The sequence below is a fragment of the Acanthopagrus latus genome, chromosome 11, assembly GCF_904848185.1.
Source record: "Acanthopagrus latus isolate v.2019 chromosome 11, fAcaLat1.1, whole genome shotgun sequence".
NCBI lineage: Eukaryota > Metazoa > Chordata > Actinopteri > Spariformes > Sparidae > Acanthopagrus > Acanthopagrus latus.
This window is the reverse complement of record NC_051049.1, coordinates 15,909,569-15,931,409: the sequence shown is the minus strand read 5'-3', so window position 1 is coordinate 15,931,409 and position 21,841 is coordinate 15,909,569. Positions and strand designations below refer to the sequence as shown.

The 21,841-nt window shown below is 40.1% G+C and overlaps 4 protein-coding genes across 6 annotated transcripts; 2 read left to right on the top strand and 2 right to left on the bottom strand.

The window, feature by feature from the left end:
* The first annotated feature begins 225 nt into the window (after positions 1 to 225).
* Positions 226 to 4,579, top strand: rpf1 (ribosome production factor 1 homolog). The gene is made up of 9 exons (XM_037114338.1): positions 226 to 626; positions 1,587 to 1,643; positions 1,790 to 1,870; positions 1,956 to 2,051; positions 2,236 to 2,389; positions 3,034 to 3,116; positions 3,252 to 3,433; positions 3,539 to 3,665; positions 3,942 to 4,579. The coding sequence occupies exons 1-9, from the start codon at positions 369 to 371 to the stop codon at positions 3,981 to 3,983; spliced, it is 1,080 nt and encodes a 359-aa protein (XP_036970233.1). The 5' UTR covers positions 226 to 368; the 3' UTR covers positions 3,984 to 4,579.
* Positions 4,575 to 7,010, bottom strand: LOC119028411 (guanine nucleotide-binding protein G(I)/G(S)/G(O) subunit gamma-5). 2 transcript variants are annotated; one of them, XM_037114344.1, is made up of 3 exons: positions 6,807 to 7,010; positions 6,485 to 6,636; positions 4,575 to 4,893 (listed from the first exon to the last, which is right to left on the bottom strand). In XM_037114344.1, the coding sequence occupies exons 1-2, from the start codon at positions 6,885 to 6,887 to the stop codon at positions 6,511 to 6,513; spliced, it is 207 nt and encodes a 68-aa protein (XP_036970239.1). In that variant the 5' UTR covers positions 6,888 to 7,010; the 3' UTR covers positions 4,575 to 4,893; positions 6,485 to 6,510. The 2 variants fall into 2 exon arrangements, with proteins under 2 accessions (XP_036970239.1, XP_036970237.1); XM_037114342.1 differs by having other exon boundaries at positions 4,575 to 4,890; positions 6,807 to 7,007.
* Positions 7,011 to 7,147: 137 nt separating this feature from the next.
* spata1 (spermatogenesis associated 1) lies at positions 7,148 to 15,043 on the top strand. The gene is made up of 12 exons (XM_037114335.1): positions 7,148 to 8,087; positions 8,177 to 8,283; positions 8,908 to 9,025; positions 9,297 to 9,350; positions 10,726 to 11,158; positions 12,162 to 12,327; positions 12,408 to 12,462; positions 12,756 to 12,873; positions 12,963 to 13,088; positions 13,325 to 13,500; positions 13,727 to 13,825; positions 14,400 to 15,043. The coding sequence occupies exons 1-12, from the start codon at positions 8,028 to 8,030 to the stop codon at positions 14,547 to 14,549; spliced, it is 1,662 nt and encodes a 553-aa protein (XP_036970230.1). The 5' UTR covers positions 7,148 to 8,027; the 3' UTR covers positions 14,550 to 15,043.
* A 139-nt stretch (positions 15,044 to 15,182) lies between these two features.
* Positions 15,183 to 21,299, bottom strand: ctbs (chitobiase, di-N-acetyl-). 2 transcript variants are annotated; one of them, XM_037114336.1, is made up of 7 exons: positions 21,058 to 21,299; positions 19,622 to 19,760; positions 19,266 to 19,474; positions 18,929 to 19,100; positions 18,746 to 18,843; positions 16,108 to 16,269; positions 15,183 to 15,706 (listed from the first exon to the last, which is right to left on the bottom strand). In XM_037114336.1, exons 1-7 carry the CDS (start codon positions 21,169 to 21,171, stop codon positions 15,518 to 15,520), a joined length of 1,083 nt encoding a protein of 360 aa, XP_036970231.1. In that variant the 5' UTR covers positions 21,172 to 21,299; the 3' UTR covers positions 15,183 to 15,517. The 2 variants fall into 2 exon arrangements, with proteins under 2 accessions (XP_036970231.1, XP_036970232.1); XM_037114337.1 differs by lacking the exon at positions 21,058 to 21,299 and adding an exon at positions 20,838 to 20,993.
* Positions 21,300 to 21,841: the final 542 nt, after the last annotated feature.

Below are 21,841 nucleotides of genomic sequence, written 5' to 3'. Positions count from 1 at the left end.
TCTTGCTGTTGTCATATTAACAATGATTAACAATAATTTGAGAACGTTTAGCACTACTAAGTTGTTGAGTTAGCAGAGACTTTATAAACTTTACAAAGCGCTGTTTTTGACAGCTTCTTTAATACTTGGGCCTTCTTGTAAATTCGGCATATGTTATAGCCTTGCTACAGCCCCTTCGGCCTTTTAAAAGCGGCAGTTTTATTTTTCCCCAGCTGCACTCCTCCTCACCATCAGGTGTCCCCACCACATTTTCTCCGACGACCGCGGCTCGGTCACTTCCTGTCCCCGGTAGTGAACACACGAACAGGCAGCAGGCAGCACACACGTGAGAGGCAAAGAAAACAGCCAAAACAGACAACTGACACAAGATGGACTTTACAGAGGTTCCCGTGAGTCAGCACAACAAGGGTAAGAAAAAGAAGAATAAGACGCCGAAGAAGAAGAGAGTGAGCGGGGAGGGAAATGGAGACGGCGGCGGAGTTGAGCCGAAGGAGGAGCAGGAGGAGAAGATGGAGAAGAGCGAGCAGGCAGCTACTGCTTTCCCCCCCAGCTTCAGTGTGTCCGAAATCAAGAATAAACAGCGGAGACACCTCATGTTCATGAAGTTCAAGCAGGAGAAAAGAAAGGTAACAAGGGGAATATAGCAGCTGGGGCTGTCATTAGCAAGACAACTAAGCTACTGTACACACAGCTGCTAGCTTATTCCCTACAGCTAGCTGAACCAGTGCTGTCAGGTATAACAGACAGTCTTGACATAAATACCCTCTTCATGTAAGGCAATAAAGTTCAGGTCTGGTTCATGTTGAATGGCACTATGTTGTTGTAGAGTATTCCTGGTATTGTCATATTGAGTGTAGGTGTAAGGTTACATTTGCTGCAAATTTGATAAGCTTGGGAGCTTCAGTTCGCTGCTATGTGCCATGTTACAATTTAGAGGAAAATGTTTGACATCTTTCCCCACAATATTCATCTGAAAGGTCTATAAATTGGTTATCAAGCATTCTAATGTTATGACTGGTGCTTTATACATGCAATACCAAAGTTACATGTATACTACAACTCAAAAATCACTTGGGGATATTAGTATATGCTAGTGTTTCACTAGATCGTTTAGTCTGTGACTGATCTAAAAAAAAATTGCGTGTTATGTGAATATCTTTGGACACATTTCATTTGACTTTTAGTGCACACCCACATCCCAATATCTTTGACTAATGTTGAGGAGTATTTAATCATTGTTTATCTATCTGTCAGATAGGTACTGGATCAATCTTAGTGGCTACAAAACATTTTTTTTAAATGTGTGTTGCTGTTTACAAGAAACCAAGGCAACATCTTCAGGTTGCAACCTCCTCAACGACCAATGCTCAATTTTTCAGGCTCTGTCCTCTATACAAACAGAGCGACAGACCCTTCTAATGCTTGTTAATCATAAATAGTTCTGTAGTTTTACTTCATAATCACCAGCTTTGAAGACCATTTTCTGACAATTAAGCAATTTAGTCACTTTGAGCACAACCGTAAATCTAAGATACAACCGCAGTCCTCGTGGAATTTCAGTGTTCTTATTTTCTGTCATATTTCAGCAAAAGTTGCAGCTGAAGAAAAAGAAGAAAAAAGAAAGGGAAGCTTTAGGTGACAAGGTGAGTTTTTTAGTTTCTTTACTATGTGTTGTCCCAAATGACACCACTCATTTCACTCTTGCCCTTAAGTATATTTTACCATTATACAAAGTAGCAGTGTCGATGTTGGGCATTATTTTTTCTCCTTTATTCTGTCCCTAATGCAGGCTCCACCAAAAGAGGTCCCGAAGACGATAGAAAACCAGAGGGTGTATGACGAGACAACAGTCAACCCAGAAGATGAAGAGGTACGGCCCAAATCTGTCTGAGCCTGAAAAATTATCCTAGGTTATAATTGGAATTAATGTGCATTCATTTGTGTGTCATCTTCAGGTTGCATTTGACGAGGGAACTGATGAGTTTTCTTCCTACTTCAATGGGCTGACAAACCCCAAAGTGCTCATCACAACATCAGACAGACCCAGAGGGGTAAGTGGCAGCTGCTCAGAAAAATATGTCATGTGGCGTAAAACACTGAGGCTGTTGTACCTTCAGTGTGTGACTGACATGTTATAGACGCTGTCTGAATTGTCCTCAGGTGGTAAAGTGGCATCTGCCAAACAATGTCTCAAACATCATTTTTAAATTGATCCTTCTTTGATGTTTCTTTCAGAGGACAGTGAGGTTTTGTGAGCAACTGGCCACAGTGATCCCAAACGCCCACGTGTACTACAGAAGAGGTTTGGCCCTGAAGAGAGTCGTCCCTCAGTGCATCGCCAGGAACTTCACCTATGTCATGGTCATCAACGAGGATCGCAAAGTGCCCAGTATCCTCAAACCCAAACTTCAGACCACTTGTTTTTAAAGGAATCTCAATGATGAATTTGAAAGTACCAAATAGTCCAAAGCTTCATTAATAATGTTTGCATTTCAGTTATTTTTATACATCTTTTTTCCATGTGTTTTCATTCTGTGTAAACCTACTGTTTCTGTGCAGTTTCAGACAAAAATGAAATGCTGCTGATATTAATAGAATTATATTATTCCAGTTGTGGCTGCACAGGATTGTTTGACTTGACATTTCCAATAACTCCGGGACGTTGTAGTCCGAAGGTGTAATAATTTCTAAATTTCACATTGTTTTATAGAACAAAATATTCTGCTTCTAACCAGATTTGTTGTTTGGTCTATCAAACATGTTTTCGCTGCAGTCAAAAAGACTGTCTGCTCTCCAGCTTGTTGCAAATAAAGAGGTGCACACACCTGCATTAACAGAGCACTAACACAGCAATTTAACAGTACCATAAAATTAATTTTGCCAAAAATACCAATAAATCTATTTTGGCACTATGTAATTCCACAATATTATTGAAAGGCAGTGAGTAACTAAATACTTGTAGTGATTCTACCCTGGCAAACTTTGACTAGCTGAGCTATTTTTAATGTCTGCTCCCTTAACTGTGATTTTAAGATGGTCTGGTTCTCTGTCATTTACCTGATGGGCCGACAGCACACTTCAAGGTCAGCAGCGTACGACTACGTAAGGAGATGAAGGTAAGATGTTAAATTCCCCCACGTCTCTGTTCTGATGAAATGGGAAATGTGAAACACCATGACAACGGGTGATAGTTTTTTTTATAGTATGTTTCTGTGTGATTCCATCTTAATTATTGTGTTTCCTCTCTGCAGAGACGAGGCAAAGAGCCAACTGAACACTCCCCAGAAGTGATCCTCAACAACTTCAGCACACGTCTGGGCCACAGCATCGGCCGGCTGTTTGCCGCTCTCTTTCCACAAGACCCCCAGTTTGTTGGTCGACAGGTCGCCACCTTCCACAACCAGAGAGACTTCATCTTTTTCAGATTCCACAGGTGAGAATTTTAACTGTGAACTCTGGTCCATTTTCAGAAGCTGTGTCAGATTTTTTTTTTTTAATTTAGAAGGACATTATTAAACCATTTATTGGGTCTCTTAAGGTACATCTTTAAGAATGAGAAGAAAGTTGGCATTCAAGAGCTTGGACCCCGCTTCACCCTCAAGCTGCGCTCTCTGCAGAAAGGCACATTTGACTCAAAGTTTGGGGAGTACGAGTGGGTCCTGAAGGTGAGTCCTTCCCACTGTTACATTTTTCTTTAAGATGCAAGAAGAGTTGTCCCATTTGATTTAATGTCGGTAATGTCTGCTCTTTATCAATAGTAATTTGTTTCATGCCACACACAGTTTATTGATGTTGCGTGTGGTAGACTTGCTGCCAGGGTTGTTCATTCATAAATGTTTGCAATGCACTTAAGTGACATGTTAAAATCTCTTTAAATGCAACTCAAAATTTGTCCAAGGCTTCTCCTGTCAATCTAAAACATAACATTTTTCTCTTCTCAGCGCCATGAAATGGATGAATGCAGACGGAAGTTCCAGCTTTGAAAACAAAATAACAACCAGCCTCTCCAAGATATAACCACCATTTGTGGCTTTGTACAGATGGACTTTAAAGTGGATATCCAGATCAGAGGACGACTAGTGGCCAACAATTTACATACAATTGGAGGTTTAGCACTCATGAATGGATTCTATGAGAGCACATCGCCATAGATTGTCACCCACAATGACAATGGCTTCTACAAAGCTGCATCTGTGATTCCTTCTGGAGACTTCTGTTTGCCACAGGAGTCTGTAGCTCATAACAAGGACTTTTTCCACATGCTGGGACTCCACTGAAATCCTTATAACATGAACATTTCGAACTGTGTGTGCATGTCAGACTTGTATTGACTTTTAAGTCCCATCATATTCATAAACTGTATGAATGTGGCCCAAAATAAATCAAAGTCATCGTAAATGCAGTGAATTAAGTGCAAAAGGAGCCGTTGTCTGGAAATCTGGAAGTCCTTCAAATTGTCTACAGTGCAGCTGCTTTTGTATGTGACACGACTTTCAGATTAATAGCGTATGACACGAACACTTCACAGATTTCTAAATGTGTATATACCTTTTAATAAAACATGTAGCAGCAAGTTTAAAATGTGGGAATACCATTTATTTCTTCTCAAAATCAGCATGATAAAATGTACAATTCAAAAGGCACATGTGTGTTGATATGGGTTAGTTACTTTTAAGCCTTCTGAGAAGGTTAAGACATTTACTGTGCCACATGAGCACCTGGAAATGTTTCTGTGTGAGATTTTACAAAGGCAAAAGTAAAAAAACAAACAAAACAAAAACAGTCAAGTTAGATGTTTGTCCCCAAAATCCCGAATCACTCCTGAGATGATTCCAGTCCACAGCGCAGGTCCTGCAGCCCAGTTCCACAAGGCACCACAACGTCCACAACCTGCTGGACCATCACATTGATTAGTTGAAGCCAAATAACATTTTTCTCAGAAGCAGAACTGTATATGTCATTAACACTTTTGAAACTAGTTTATAGTCTCTTATATGCTGCTACTTGTCCAAGACATCCCAAGTACTTGAGTGTAGCACCACACGTACGTTTACTAAGGGCTGCAAATAATGTTCATTTTATTTGTCAATTAATCTATTAGTTGTTTGGTCTTTAAAATGGTAAAAATGTTAATCAGTCTCCGATAAAGAAGAAGACCTCTTCAGATGTTTTTTTTGTCCACAGCCAATAGGTTTTCAGTTTACTGTCAGAGGAATTAAAAAACCGAAACCATTTCGATCCTAATGTATTGATAAAAGTGATATTGTTACAAAAAACAGTTAAACCTCTTCAGACAAGCCTGTCCTCAACTGCATGTCTTCAGGTGTGTTTTTTCTCACATAAATATTGATGTTTGTAATCTTGTGATATTTTGGACATTGAATGACTTCTCAAGGAAAAAAAATACACTTCAGATTCCATAATGGTAAAATATTGATATCAATAGTGTTATGCAGCCAACTTATACTCAAGCCATGATCTTAAAGTTTCCAGATATCATGTCAGCCAGAAGAAGGAAATGGTGTAGAAGATTCCCAATTGTGTTGTGGACTATAAATATACCTAAATATCAATAAAATGATGAATAGCTAAATAAATATATACAAGTGTAAATAAATCAACACAAAAAGAAAAATGTTACAATTGATATTTTAGTCATTTGGGATTTATTCATGTGGACAAGCATTAAATTATGTACATTTTTAATGTACACATTTATTTAGGCATTGAATTAGAGAATTATTTCTACATTGAACATATTTAGTCATACAGAATAAATATAAAGTATGTAGTATAAATATACAAATACAATACAGAGGACATTTTTCTATTTCTATGTTTCTTAATTTGTTATTTATTCAAAGGTAACAAGCAGTAAATTATATAATTTTTTCTGTAGGCAATAAATTATATAATTATTTATGTATTGAATATAATATTTAGTTTGGCCCTTGGAAACCCTCTGTACTGATTGGTAAATACACGGCTATGTAGACTGAATATACAGTATTAAACATAAATACATTTGTGTATAAATAAATGTGAAAAAATAAATATTCAAATATAAAATGTATATATTTAATTTACAATTGAATTCTGCACTATGTAGCTTTGCAGAAGAAATTCAAGCTCAGGATTTTAATATTTTCAATATTAATGAGGTAATTATACAGACTAAAACATATTTATCTTTTCCCTAACTGAATGAACAACCTGTTCTCAGAGAATCAGGTCCCCAGAACACTGTTTTCAAGCGAGAAAGGTGGCGGGGTATTGCAGTTTGACCAGTATTAAAACCCTCCACAAATGTGGCTTTCACAATAAATGAAGAAGCACCTGTGTGCTTAAGTTAAGATGTGCTTCTTTACTGCTACTGCTGAGTGAATAAGATGTTGTAAGAATCGATGGATGTGATCGTGTAGGAACCAGAGAATGAATTGAGCCGGTCTCACTCCGAGGACAAACTAGGTGCTGTGGTACTCACAGAGGCGGAGGCTCGGTCAGTCGGTGCTATAGGAAGGAGCAGACTTTCTGCGGTCTGAACGGGTTGTTGCTGGACGACATGCCGGTGAGCAGAGGGTCCTGCTGGGCGTTCTGAAGGCAAAACTGCTGCAGGTCCGCTGCGGCCTGGGACACCTGTGGGAAACAGTCGGAGAGTTATTAGCCTCTGATATCTACTGTAACAGCTCTGTGGGCCAAATAAAGAGGGTCTGTTGGGTCACATCACCGGCAGCACAACGAAAAGAAAGCAACAAGTGAACATAACACACGCCCTAAATATTTAGCGTTCTAAACCAGTGACTAACCTTAACTCTGTTTATGCCAGCTTCAAGGCGTAACTGTTGGACGACTTTCTTCATCGCTACGATACTGGATGACCCCGACATTGTTAAGGTTTAGAGGGAATGTAGTCTTCAAAAAAAGGAATACTATAAAACTTTACGAGCACTTCACTGTTACTACCTAGCTTGTTGACTACTTCTTCCTCGTTTCCGGTTTTCTTTAAAGGAGTGTCCGCCGGTGTTGCCTTCAGGACATGTACTGAAATTGCAAGTATTATTTTTCCAGCAGGCTCCACCTTAACGTATTTGAGGAAATTTCAACAAATGACAACACGTACATGTGAAAGAAGTAACCTGTTTTTAATTGGAGCCTGACTGAAATATTTACTATCTAAATTCACAGCGGTGAGAGGGAAATGTATTGCCTGTATTATGCTTTGGTTCACATTTTAGCTGAAAATTCTCCGATACTTCAACTTTGTAATCGATTGTAGACGTCCTAGTTGTGTCTTCTGGTCAAAGTAAACCTAAACTTAAAAACACGGCTGGGCTTTTAAGGGGAAAAAAACTAATTTCTTGTCAATAAATTCGAACTTTTACAACTTCTAGTGCACATGAATGCAGCATCAGCACATATTGAACTGCGACATCTAGTGGTGAAAATGTGTCATCACACTGAACAGCATAACCAGCCATAAAAGAAAATCTTGACATAAAACCCTGTTTCCCATGCAGTTATGATTTTGTTAATTTATTAATTAATTGTGTTTGAAGTAAAGTAGTCAGATGAGCTATAAAACAATACAACAACAAAAAATAAACAATGTCATGTGCAGCTTTACTTCATTAAAACTACATTATTCCTTCAGTCCAGATATTAATGGATCAAAGTTAAATAAAATCCCATGACCACAACAACAGCAGTCACACTTAAAAAATAGAATAGAATAAATAGAAATAACACAAAAATATCTCATGAAATAGTGTGTGTATAAATTGTTTATACCTACCTCATGGGTGCAAGACATTTCCACCTCTAGTTGTCATCGTCAGCACCGGAGCAACCACCACTGGCACTCTCATAAAAGAAACTCTGCTGGACGACTGACTGTGTTTGATTACACCAGATTGTTACTTGGCAGTCCACGCCTCCACAGGCTTCCTGCAAATAAACTAAACGGAAATCTAACCCTCGTGTCTGAGTGAGGCTGTCTCTGCTGCTCCTTAATCCGAGCTGGACTGATAATGGAGCTGTCTTGTGAGTCAGTGAGGTATCCTGAGGGCAGTCGACCGGCCAGCTGCAAGGTACGCCGAGTAATGGAATGGAATTAGAGTTACTTGTAAAGACATATCCTCAATGAAAAAAGTGTTGTCATCTGTTTGTATGTGTTCAGTTTGTGGAGCTCCATGTGCTGTATGTGCCAGACGACCAGTGGGATGTGAAGCTCAATAAAGTCCCTGCTGAAGCCATAGAGAGCTTCATATCAGCTGGCTTCATCAGGTGAAACTACTTCCAATGTTTTAAACTTGTTTCAAGATGTTAAAGCCAGAAGATGATAATGATTTGTTCTAAACTGTAGCTTGGTTTCACACATCCAAAGGCTAAATATATATGCTTTGGAAAGATATTTGAAAGACCTTGTTGCACTGATTAGGAATGTTTGTTATCAGGTATTCCAATTCTTCTTTTTAACCAACAATGATAAACTGCATTCAGAGGGTTTTGATATACGTACATTTAAGTTAAAGTAAAATAATGATATAATAAATCCCCTTTAGTGAGAGATGTCCATGATTTTCTTGGCCAGTTTTTATCTGCCAAGTAAAGGCAAGCGTCAGACAAATACTGTGAAGAAAAAATGTTTTCTCCTATATTTATTTAAGGGAAACCAAAAAGTCTCAAAATAAGTGTCAGTAGCTTAAAGTTTGCAAAGTGCAGCACAGCACATGAGGAAATATATCATACTTTTAAAGCTTGATAACAGCTTAAACATTTGTGTTTCTGTTTAGAAGAAACTGTTTCATGTGGCCTCTCCTGTGCTTTCAGTGTGAAAACGTATCTGTCTAAAAGTCAATTGATCCTATGTTATCTAAACATGTCCTCTTTTCTTCACTTTGGTATCAGAGTTTATCCTGACACCACATTGAAAACTCTGAGGAGCGAGCTCGGAGCTCTTCTCGGCGCAGAGAGGAGCGTCGACAAATTCTCCTTCCTGAAATGTGTGGGGCGCAGTTTGGCACTGGTGAGAGCAGCTGGCTGTTTACTATGTTTTATTTTCTATGGCTGGTTGTGTTTCACGGGGCAGACCGTCGAGGGGAAACAATGCAGGCCGTTTGATTAACAAGTTCACTATTCAAGCTCCAACACTAGAGCGTGTAAAGTGTGTGTGTGTGTGGAGAGAGAGAGAGCGAGAGAGAGAGAGAGAGAGAGAGAGAGAGAGAGAGAGAGAGCGAGAGTGAACTCAGATTTTATTGTCACACCTCTTACAACAAGAAAATTCTTTTCTACTACAGGTCAAGAGCAAACAGGAGAGGGATCTGAAAGTGAAAACATTCGCTCCACCCTATGTATGTAGCATCCATGTTACATATATCCATATATATATATATGTTTTAAATTTTCAGTGAGATTGTTTTTTTATGGTAGTATTAATAATACGTGTTATAATAATAATTGCCTTTTCAAAACCTGCAGTCTGGCTGATAATGTGAGTGTTGAACCGCTCACAGACTCATCATGCCCACCCTTACAGTAATCAGTGATGTTTGATATTAACCCAGATTACAGCAACCAATGAGAGATGCCTCCCGAAGCAGCTGACCATGCCGTCAAGCAGCAATAAACACTTTTCTGGAGGCTAACTCTAGCTAGCATACTACTGTTGACAGAAACTTAAAATCTCACCTCAAGTTCTCACTGAAGATGAAGTGTCTCCTGACTCATCCGGGCTCTTTCAACCATCTGCTATAGTTTGTCTCTCACTGCAACCTGTCACCACAGCAAGTTGTCGCTACACGCTGATCTCCATTCTGTTTAGGTCTGCTTCCCCATGAGATCACATGAGACGGATCACATATGAGTCCAGCTGTATGTTCAAATTGCACCAAATTCAACACTGCACTTCTTTTGGCCATCAGCACCAAACCTGGCAAGTGTGAAGTAGATTGGATGGACGGTTCTGGAGATATGCCTGTAACAAACTGACAGACAGAGATTCTTGCTTTATAGTAAGATAGTGTTGGTTTCCAAAGTAACCAAAATTTGTAAAAACCCTCGTGTGCACCAAGCCACAGAATGACTATTACCTCTAAATTTTGTGTTTGTTTGCCATCTGCGCAGCAAATGTTTTCCTTTAATTTGTTATGAACTTCAGTGATTCCGCAAATGTACTTTTAGATCGGACTCATGCGTTTCTTAGCTCTGCAGTTCGGCTTTATCTGTCGGATCGGATGCTTAAAGGATAAGATCACCCAAAAGTGAAAATTCAGTCATTATGCACTCGGTTCCATTGCGATGGGAAGATGTTCTGTAGTCCACAAAACATTTCTGGAGCTTCCACAGCAAAATAGTTTTGCAGCATATTCCTAAACAACTAAAGTAGAATGGGGACTTGTTTTACAATGTCAAAAAAACAAGTGACAAAAGGCTCCATTCAGCATATCTGGTGTTTTCCGAGTCTCATGAAGCCCCGAGATCCCAAATTACTTTGAAAAAACGTATTTATTTACTTCAGACGGGTTGTACACTAACACTTGAAGATTTTGGCTTTTAAAAGGGATCTCTTGGGATTTCATGGAAAGCTGTATGTATCCAGTTTATCTTTTTTTGCGGTTGATTTTTATGTTTTAAAATGAGTCCAGATGTGAGTCGGTAATGACTGCATTATCTTTTTTGGTGAACTTGTCCTTTAACATTCGATGTCTCGTCGTCACCTGTCTGCAGGCCCCGCAGCCAGAGCTCTACCTGCTGCCCTTTGTCGAGAGCAACAGCAGCATTTGCTCCCAGTCTCTCACCCCAGACACCAGCAGCAGCTCCCCGGACCACCAGACATATTACCACCCTCCTAAGACGTGCAGCCTGCCAGCAAGAACAAAAGGACCTGTTAAATTCCCCCTCATCCCTCAGTGTTCCCATCAGCCACCTCCCACCCCCGGCCTGGAAGAGGAGGAAGAGGAGGAGGAGGAGGAGGAGGAGGAGGAGGAGGAGGAGGAAGATGCAGAGCAAAGCTATAGTTCTTCAGAGGCAGAGGGAGAAAATGAAGAGGGGGGTCTTTCTTCTAACAAGTTAGAGTGGACAGAGCAGGAATGTTGCCCCAGGAAGCATCAGAGCCAAAGAGCACCACAGGCTGCTTCACAGAGTAAAGGTGCAATTAAAGGTACAATTCATACATTTTCTCTGCAACGAAGAATCTGTTATCCACTGTCGTTGAACAAATCGTCTGTTGTTACTGTGATGGGTTATCTGCCTTCAACTGGCACCTTGCCCATAATCTGCTCTTGTGCGCGTCCTGTGATGAAAGTGCTCGTTTCAGTTCTGCTGATACTCGCCATGATTTGGAAGTCATCTCTCCCATTTTTGCTGCTGAGCTATCCTCACTGCGGATGTGCGTGAAGCTCATCTTCGCTGAGAAGATCACTCCGGGCAAATGGACAAGCTCAAAGACACAAAATGAGTCTTTTAACATGTAGCCTCCGATCTACTGGCATTCTATGATATGGTCAATATGGCTGTTTATCCATCTAGATTGTTATGGTGTGAGTGGCAGAGTTTTAAAGATGGCTGTCAAAGACTGAACAGCAAAATGTCTTTCACAAAATCATGACCCTTCCGCTCAGCATCATCCACAGACCTTGTTGGTAGCGGGTTCATGTCGGAACTATTTTCTCTCTGTATCATCGCCACACAGAAGAGAACGTGCATCTACTCATGGAGGAGAGGCTAACTTAATTACAGCTCAGCCATTAATGTATTCATCCTGCACAAGCCTCTCGTCTGTGAGTAGATTCCTGTACTCTTTTGCACGGTGACTTGGTGGTAGCTACTTTGAGTAACCACGTCTCTGCATTTTTCTGCATTTTTAGCTCCACAAGCATAGTGTCATCTAGTTCCACTATATTCAGAGGAAATCAGACATCTCTATCCCCAAAAAACAATATTTCCAAAACAAAAACAATCTAGATGTATTTGTAGCACTACAGGTAAGGGGGAAAAATACGTATTTTTGCTGTTGGGGTGAACTGCCCCTTTAACCAGGCAATATAGGCATTGGTGGAAAGGGCCTGTACATGTGCCACTATCAGCACCCCTTTTTTTTAAAACTAATCTTCTGGATCTCACATCACAAAACTAAGTTCTCTTAAGCTCCTCTTTTCCTGCAGCTTTACAGCGGCGTGAGGGTGATTCAGCTCAGGTGAAGGAGTTCCCTGGGATGGAAAAAAGCTCCAGAAAGAAGAAACAGCACCACAGACGGAACAGAGCGGACAGAGATTCAGGAGAAGCCCCCTCTCTGGAGGACAGAGATTCAGGCTTCTCTCTCACAGATGGGTGCTGTGCCTCATTTGTACTCTGCAGTGAATACCAGCACAACCACAGCTGGTTGTTCTAACAAGTGTGTCTGTTTGCAGGCTCGGGAAATCAAAGGATGCTCTGAAGTCCTTCAGGAATAAACCAACAAGTGGAGTAATGTATTGTGTTACATATGTTTTTTGTTTTTTTTTAAATTTTAATATAGCTCACCATGTCCCCTTCAGTCTTTTCTTTTGAGGAAGCTGCTCTTCAAGGATTTTCACAGGAAAGAGCAGGAAGTGTTCAGTTTCTTGTTGTATGGTGATTAGTCCAAATTCTACTGTCCGCAGATAAGCCTACTAAAGTGTGTGAGCTCTTTGAAGTGAACAAAGAGCTGGAATACAGACATAAAAGTCTATGTGGATGTTCAGAAGACTCATTCTGTTGTATATATTGCTTGTTTCTAGGTGGCAGAGAGTCCCGCTGTGCTGTCTCGGCCTGTTCGGTGCACCTCTCCCCCTCCAGGTGCACGCCTGGCCACGGCCACTCAAAAAACGTCCAGCTCTTCTGTCTTTCAGACAAACAGTAAGCTGTCATGATGGCCACAAACCGAGCATTAACAATCAGCAAAACATTTTTTGTTTAGCACAACTGAAATGGTTTGTGTGTGTTAGGAGAGGAACTGATCGAGGAAATCAAGCTGGTGAGGGAGGAGAGAAAGCAGCTGGAGTGGACGAGGCAAGAGTTGCTAAGAAAGGGGAAAGATCTGTTGGCTCAGAACAGACACCGCAGGAACCAAGGTGAGGGAAAAATACCCCTTTAAGTCCTTACTTGGTCCTCACAATTGTTCCTTATGTGCTTCCAAAAACTTGCAACATAACTGTGTTGCAATGTTGAAATTAATTCAACTCAAGGATACATATTCCAGTGCAAATGTCAAAATCACCTGGTGTTTGAATTGCATTGGCCAATAAGCTGAAGATGAAGAAAAAGTTGACATTAAAATGTTTTTGTTTTTTGTTTTTTTTTCCAATAGCTCGTGACAGTTGGAAAAAGAAATATTTTGAAACCAAGAAAGCCACGGCACCACTGGAGGAAAGTCTGAGAAACCTGCGCCAAGAGCTGGAGACATTTTATAACAAGCTCTTGCACCAGCTGCAGGCCAGAGACAACCGAGGGAAGCCTAGACGGCAGGGCAGATCCTCCCTGAAGGTAAACTCTTTTTTTTTACATTTCTTGCATTCAGTAGAGTCCAAATGTTGTACTGAATTGCAAATATACCTTTTTTTTTTTTTCTTTTTTACAGAATGTCTGATAAAAAGTTCTATTGAAGAACTTACTGGCTCAAAGTTTCGATAGGGCAGCTAATAAAACTCATATTTGATGAATTATTCTCAAATGTCACATAAATCACTAAAAGAAGGATTGTGACTTTCAGAATGAGCTCATCATTCAGATCATGACAGAGAGCCAGGAGATAGACAACCTGAAGAGGAAGATAGAGGACGCCAAGATGAAGCTGGTAACAGAGATAAAGGTAACTGATTATCTATCAATCTCTTGTCTATCACGTAACAATGGAAGCTACTGATATAATATGTAACATTTCTGCATTTAACATAACTACATTTTACAATAGACAGTAATTCCCATTATCCCACGCTGCTTACGTCTTGTTTTGATAGAGAGAACAGGTGTTAGCTGAAATTACATGCAGTATTTAACTTGTTGGTAATGACACTTTTTCTTTTTTTATCTATTATTTTTATACTTTGCAAAATTCACAACACTTTCAACACTCTATCAGCATATTTGAACAATAAATATATATAGTCATTTGGTACATTTTAAGACCCATATCCACTTCACACTCAACAGTCATTTCTATAAAAACCCAAAGTCACACAGATGAACGTTTTCTTTCAACAAACCCTGTTACGTCGGGGATTTTTGTCCTGCTAGCATAAAAACACTCACATTTTAATCTTTACTTTAAGTATAACATGAGCTCCTTTTATCAGGTTATCAGGTTAGGCTGCCTGACAGCTGCTGTGCCATCTGGTGTATTACAGTAACAAACTGTGTTGTTTTTCAATGACTGTGCTGTGTAGTTGAGGAAACAGGCCGCCACAGAGCTGAGGGCCCTGAAGGCTGAGCTGGCCCAGAAGAAGAGCCAGTCCTCTCATCCTGGTCCCACGGCCTCTCTCTGCTTTGGAAACCCCACGCGGGACAGAGCACAACTTCAAAGCACCTCCATCTAACTGAGCAAACACAGAACTGTGAAGACTGGTGTCGGCCGGGACCAGATAGATTTTGTTACATGTTTGTGTCGAATGTGTTTGATTTCATGCTGCTGTACTTTCTACACAGCTTACTGTTTGTGCGCAAGTTGTGTATTTTTGTGCTGTTCTTTTTTCTGCATTTTATTTTTACTCAAAGGGTAACTCCACCAATTTTAGACATTAAAGTGTGTTTACAGGTCTCAAGGAGTACTGCTGTATGTGCAAACTAAAGTATAAGATGAATTTTGTGGCTCCAAAGGAAGCTGCGTGTAATCAGAAAAACTGCCTCCAGGGATGTCACTCAGTAGCTAAGTTGCATTGTGGGTAATGAAGGCTTCAGGTTTTGAAAAGCAGTCCAGCAGTCTAACCTACACTGGTCTAAAACATTACAGCAGAACCAGATGTTGTTTTTTTTTTATTCCCAAAATGCAACTGAGCCACTAGGTAACATCACTGGAGGAAATGTATCAGATTACATGCAGCTTCCTCTGGAGCCACAAAAGGCGCATTTACCCTTTAATATGCCATGTGATTTGTTAGTGATGCTGACACTGTTGACTTCTCAAATGTATCAGGTGCTGTAAGGTAGTTGACAAAAGAAGAAAGCTAAAATTTAAATGCTTCAGAAAATGTTTTATTCTTAAAAATTTAAAGTGCACAGATCTCAGTAAGCTCAATCAAAAACACTGTTTGTGCCCGTCACGTTACAATGATTGGTTGTAGAATGACAGTTGCTTCTGTTAGCACAGAGGAATGTCTGAGACGTTAACTACATTTAAAGACAACAGCAATAAAAGCCACAATCAACCCTGAAGTGCAAGTATGCGTCCCTGAACTCAGAGAGAAGTCTCACCCCATTACCGCTACAGAGGGATATATTGACTTAGCAACAAATGGCAGGCTGAACAGTAATGTAAATTTCTGCAGCAGTGTTAACCGTATCCCAGCTAGCATCCTAGGAGAGCATTCCACATCATCGCCGTCTGCTGCCTGGCGACAGGCTCATCGCTGTAGTCCAAGATGTTGCCATTCCACATGCCAATGCCCCTCAAACCTTTAGATGTCACATAGTCTGCCTTTGGACAAATACTCTGTGGGTCATCATACCAAACCTGATGAATTTGTCCTTTGTCGTCCTGAGAGGGGAAAAAGTGCAGATAAATTAAAACAAAATGAGAACCGATGAAGGCTCCATCTTGTGGTGTGAGAAGACTAAGACCCAACGAGACGGCGCTCAGCAGTAATGTTTTATTGCTTTTTTGAAGTGGTGATTTGTTTTGTGACACAGTGTTAGCACAGTTGGACACCAACACTTGAAATAAACAGCTCTGTTTGAAATGCCTGCCTGATTTGTTGAGTCATGAAAAATTACCTGCAGCAGTCAAGCTTGAACTTGGCAGAAAGAAAAACTATGCGTAAAATAGGCACCCACCTTGCAAACCAATAAAACATTTAAGATCAAACAGACCCTACACCTGCATTTTAAGGCAAATTAAAACAGAATTAAGACTTAAACTATAAAATAAAGACAACTTACCTTGTAGTTGAAGAAAGGAGCCTTCTGCTCATTATCCCAGAGCCTGCCAGACAGTGAGATGTTGACCTGCTTCATGATCCACTTGTATGTTTTCTGCTTTCCAGCTGCATCACTGCAGGGGGCTCCACGGAAAGGAACTTTGGCTATATAACATGTTCCCTCCTGGTAGTGGAGAAGACATTAAGGGATATCTGTGTTTTCATTTAAGACAGAACACATGACAATATCCCGCAACGGTAAAATCAGTGTAAAGGATGCATTCCCTTCAACATTTGCTGTAACAAATATCATTCAGGAGCACGGGTGACAGAGAAAAGGGAAAAGTAACAAAAGTGATCCTTGAAATTATTTATATAATGCATTAAACCAAAAATCTGGTGTTCTTTTATGTTTTTCTTATTGTCAACCAGTCCAATAAAAAATACCAACATACGAACGCCTTCCCTCTCACCCATCTGTCTCGGCCGCAGGAATTAACTGGGAAATGAACATTACATAAATAACAGTGATGTGACATTAATATACATTCAGAATTTATAATGCTAACCACATGCATGATACATTTGGTAATAAACTGAAGTGTAAGACAGGTATGATGTTTGACCAGAAGATGGTGCTAGATGAAACATGAAAGAATCTTCATCATCCTGAGGTGGACATGCAGTACATTTATTTCACTTGAAACCACAAATGTCAACCTCAGGATGGGCAAGTAGAAAAGCCAGGGGCTAGCAAGTCATTAAAAGGTACATTTTAAAATTTTTTGGATCTAACGTTTAAAGTTTGAGTTGCACCAAATGATTACACTGCAGCCATGTGGACAGATTTTAAATTTTTTGGGAGGTATGAATCATTTACACACCGAAACATGTATTTAAACGGCCTAAGTTTAAAGAAACTAGTGCATTGGCCGTAGGAAGCATGTATTCCTATAGAAAAGTGGAAGGTTAAGTAGCTTTTTTCATGGATGGCCAAATGAGGTTGTGTTTGAAGGTGGGACATCGGGGATATAATTGGCTGTTTTTGACTACTTTTGATTTCACCATTATATTTCACCTTAAAAACTATTTACCTTGCCTTGTTTGGTGTCATTATTTTCGCACAACCGCACGTGTGACTGTACAGTTATTTTTACATTTTGACATACTATATTAACACTGTGGACCTAAAATCACAAAATAACATAAAATCAGAGTAGGAAAAAGTTACATTTTTTACTGTGAAAACCACAAAATGTTTAATGAACCAATTGCATTAGATATAATGCAAATACTAATTGTTGTTTGCTAAAGTTCCGCATAAGTTTTTGACATTTACAAAGTTATGTGTAACTATTTGCATTTCAATACAGGCAATGCCTCAAGCTCAGCTTATTCCTGCCTGTTCCACATTCAGCAGTCTCCTCGTTTTGACTCACCACACAAAAAAACGACTACACTACACACCAAATACACTACATTACACACTAACTATACACTCCAAACACACTATATGTCACAAATCTCTCAACTCTCAAAACCTGCCATCTCAGTCGCTGTCTGTATCACCGCCGGCGTCCCTCACACAACGTCCCGTTCCTCAACAACCAAACTTGCTGCTTGGACACTTTCGTGAAAAGTTTCTTCCTGCACCAGACACAAAGCAAACGTGACGGCAATGTTCGCGAAAAAAGCGTGGTGGACATTATTTACCCTAAGTCCGGTTTTGGACCTGCCGATGCGTCCAGTCCGTCGACTCGGGAAGTGGGCCGTGTGGGGGTGGGCTAGCTACACACAAACATCCACAGATTCCGATTCCACTTTGTTGTCCGCGCGTATGGTGTGCAGTGATTGGCTCTGGTGCGCACGTGACTAAGGTGGCTACAGTTAGCAATGCTAGCGGAATTGGTAAAGCCTTTATGAAATAATTTATTAACAGTATCATTGTAGTCCAAACAAATGTGGTGCTGCACACCCTTGAACCACGCAGCAGCCATGTGGAAGCTCTCAGGTCAGTCTGATCCTGATGTGCAGAGATATTTGAGGCAAACACAGACAGACAGACAGACAGACAGACAGACAGACAGACAGACAGATTCTTTGCTTTTATAGAGAGATGGAATTACCTTTTAAGAGCTATAATCTGGGGACCATGAATGTCTGTATCACGTGTCAATACATCCAGTAAATGTTCTCAACATTAGTGAAAACTTTGACCTGCTTGTGATGCTAGCAGAAAGGATCAGAGGATCACTGTTAGGATTAATACTGTGAGGATCATGAATGTCTGTACCTAATTCCAAAAATGTCAAACTGCTTGTTGCTGCTGGCTAGATGAAAGGGGATCACCAACGTCAAACATGTGATATGTTTCATGTTCACAATGTTCCATTTTGATTTTATTAATATGCGCCAGATGTGTAAATGAAAATGTATGTCTTACTTGATTATTAAAATCTTAAGTGTAGTTTAATGTAAAGCTTTTGTCTCGTCTCATATTCTATGGTCATGTTCAGCCTCTGGGGACCAGGAATGTCTGTCAAAAAAGTCATGACACTTGTCATAAATTTGGGAAATTGCCATTCCTGAAGTTATGTTGGTAAAAAAAATCAACAGCTTACATTTTAGCTTTGTAGCATTTTAATTGAACAGTAACTTACTTGGGTGTGGTTGACACATGGGTAGTCATATCCGTACCATGGCACTCCCATCACCAGCTTCTTTCGATCGATCCTCAGATTCAAATATTGGTCATACCCTTAAAAGAAAGAAAACAGGCAGTTCATATGTGGTAGTGAGTACTGTCTGCATTAATAAGCTCACCGAACTACAGGACAACAAACCATTCAGTGTCTGAGAGAGAGGGGCATTTGCCATTGCAATACAGTCGCCCATGATCTGACTCTGTTCATCATAGGACATCACAAACAGCAGGTCGCAGGATTCAGCAATGGCTACGTAATCGTAGCAGCGCTTGTCGATGCATTTTGGTGACCAGGCAACATCAAATGAGACCTAGAGATCAGGATAAGAAACAGTACTTTTATTGACTAATTGATTAATTTTCCAACCTGGTTAACTCATATTTAGGGTGATAGAGAGATCTGAGGCTTTCCCTGAATTTAACAGGAAAAGGAAAAAGAAAATGGCCAACACAATGATATCAAACCACTGTCTTACCTGTGAACCTGGTAACTCCCTGTGGAAGGCCTCCGTGGTCTCTTTCACCAGATCTGTCAGAGCATAATACTCAGGTGAGCCCTCCTCCACTGACTGTTCAATGTCAAGGTTGATCCCATCCATAAACTGACTCTTGGCCAAGTTGACCTTCTCTGTTATCCACGCTGTCCTGTTCTCTTGGTCCACAATGTAGGACAGGGGAATGTCACCTGTTCAAATGAACAGTAAGATTCACTGAGACAGTGGGAGCATTTCCAAAAACAAAACTATACATTTAGCCTCTGACCTTTGTAAAACTGCAGGTCAAATAATCATGACCAATTCATATTGCAGCCAAGTGCGAAAACTCCCTCTACCTTTGAGTACAACCCGTGCTCCTTTAGAGTGAGCGTAACACATGAGTTCAGGGTCATATTTTCCAAACGTTGCCACTGTTGTCACCATGCTCCAGTTGTAGGACTTCCATGCCTTTCCACCCACATCGAACACAAAAACCTGAGAGAAACACAGAAAACAACATGGACACATGACTGCGAGTTAAACTGCTCTGATTCATATTTATGTACCATCATATTTTTCTTTTCAGCCTTTTTTGACTGACACATTTCCAAACGGGAAACTTCTATAAAACAATATTCTGACCCAACATTTGGAAACACTTTCAGACAAATCATTATCAGGATACCAAAATAAAATTTAAAAAGTGGTAATTTTACTGGATTGCAGCTGAGAAAGATCTATTTGTGGAATTTGTCAACTATAAAATGCTGACTATTGATGATCGACTAGCTACAAAAGTTTATTTTCTTTAAATGTGCGCTTTGATGTGTAATTTTTGATGCAACAGGACACACCTAACAAAAGTCCAAGAGGCCATATGTGTTTAAAAAGAGGAACCTTCTCAGATATCACATGACAATTAGCCAAACACAGACACTGTGTGCATGAATACAGAGGAACAATCTAGACGTGAAACTTTTAACTGGAACTACAGTAAATAGTGCTTATTTTCACACAACCGATACATTCATGCTTTCCTGTCACTTTGTAAATTTCTTTGTCATGAAATGGCTTAAGAGGTGTTATTTTGTCTGCACTGTCCCTTGAGTAGACATTTAGGATTTAATAAATGAGTTTTAGCATGTCTCGACCATGATAAATTCAATCCTCTGGAGGTGACTATGCCAGTTTAATGCTTACTACCAGTGCATAACATTTTATGGATCTTTATCATAAGACATCAGTTTTATGACAGTCATGAGCACAAGAGGTTGGTGACGTACTTTTTAGCACCCGGTAGGAACTTCTCCCCCATTTCCTTCAATCTGTCTGAACAACAGAACAACCGATTTCTTATTTTTCTTTTCTAGAATTTGGTGGAAGTTTGATAACTGAGCGTATAAAATGTGATTTCGAAATGCGACATCGACAGCAAAGAAACATATTTAGTTAATACTACGAGTTTCTTTTGGATTGATTGTATTAATCAATGCGTTTATCTCGAAATATTTTAGCTACACTTGTCAGGTCTGGGCTGTGGCAGCAGCTTGGCTGCCATAATGACCATCTTACCGTGAACACTGCTCATCAATAACCTACTAATCGATCGCTGTCAGTTAGCATCAGCTCCAAAGGCATGCACACCTACTGTTCTCTTTAAATACTAGCTAGCTAAGTTGTCAGTATTGCGTTGAGGGTATTTTGATGGTGGATGAGGTTCAACAACAACACACTGTTGTTGGTCGTGATTTTGACAAACTAACGTTAACTGACGTTAACCGCCGTTAGCTACCTCAAAGTCTCTCTCCTGTCGGATGTGCAGACAGAGCTCCGGTCTCTCACACGGACAGACTGCAGCCCTGCAGGCCAACACTGTCGACGACAGCAACAAAAGAAACCAGGACATTTTTGGACCAGCACGAGGATTTAAAGTTCAAAGTTTCAGTAGAGTCGGTCCAGTTCCAGCGTGACTTCCAACTATCCACAACTCCTGTTAGCGTCGTCACCTCTGTACGGGAGCCGATATGGTACAAACTTCACCGGGACAGCGTACAGCGCGAAGTTGTTCGTAAAATGAAGCACTTGAATGAACTTTTACAATATATACAGTTTAGCATGGCGTGGCATAAATCACTACCTTAACCCTCATGCAAATGATACAAATAAATAAATGAAATAAATACGCAGACCCCATTGAGTACAACAAAATGTTAAAAATACTACATATTAATCAGTTTTCACCGGGTGACATTTTTCAACCAAGTTCAGTCCTGATACTAACTAACTGATGCTTCATGCTCACACCCCCTGAAAAAGGAAAAAGTCATTCACGCATTAATCTTTTCAAGATTAGATAACTACAACTCCCTTCTCTCCAGCACAAATCAAAAATCGCTCTCTCGCCTCCAACTGGTACAGAATTCAGCAGCTAGGCTTCTAACTGGTTTTAATAAACATAAACACATTGCTCCAGTTTTAGCTTCCCTCTATTGGTCTCTGTCCGTTTTAGAATTGACTTTAATATTTTACTGATCACTTTTAAAGCACGCTCAGGTCTGGCTCCGAGCTGTAATACA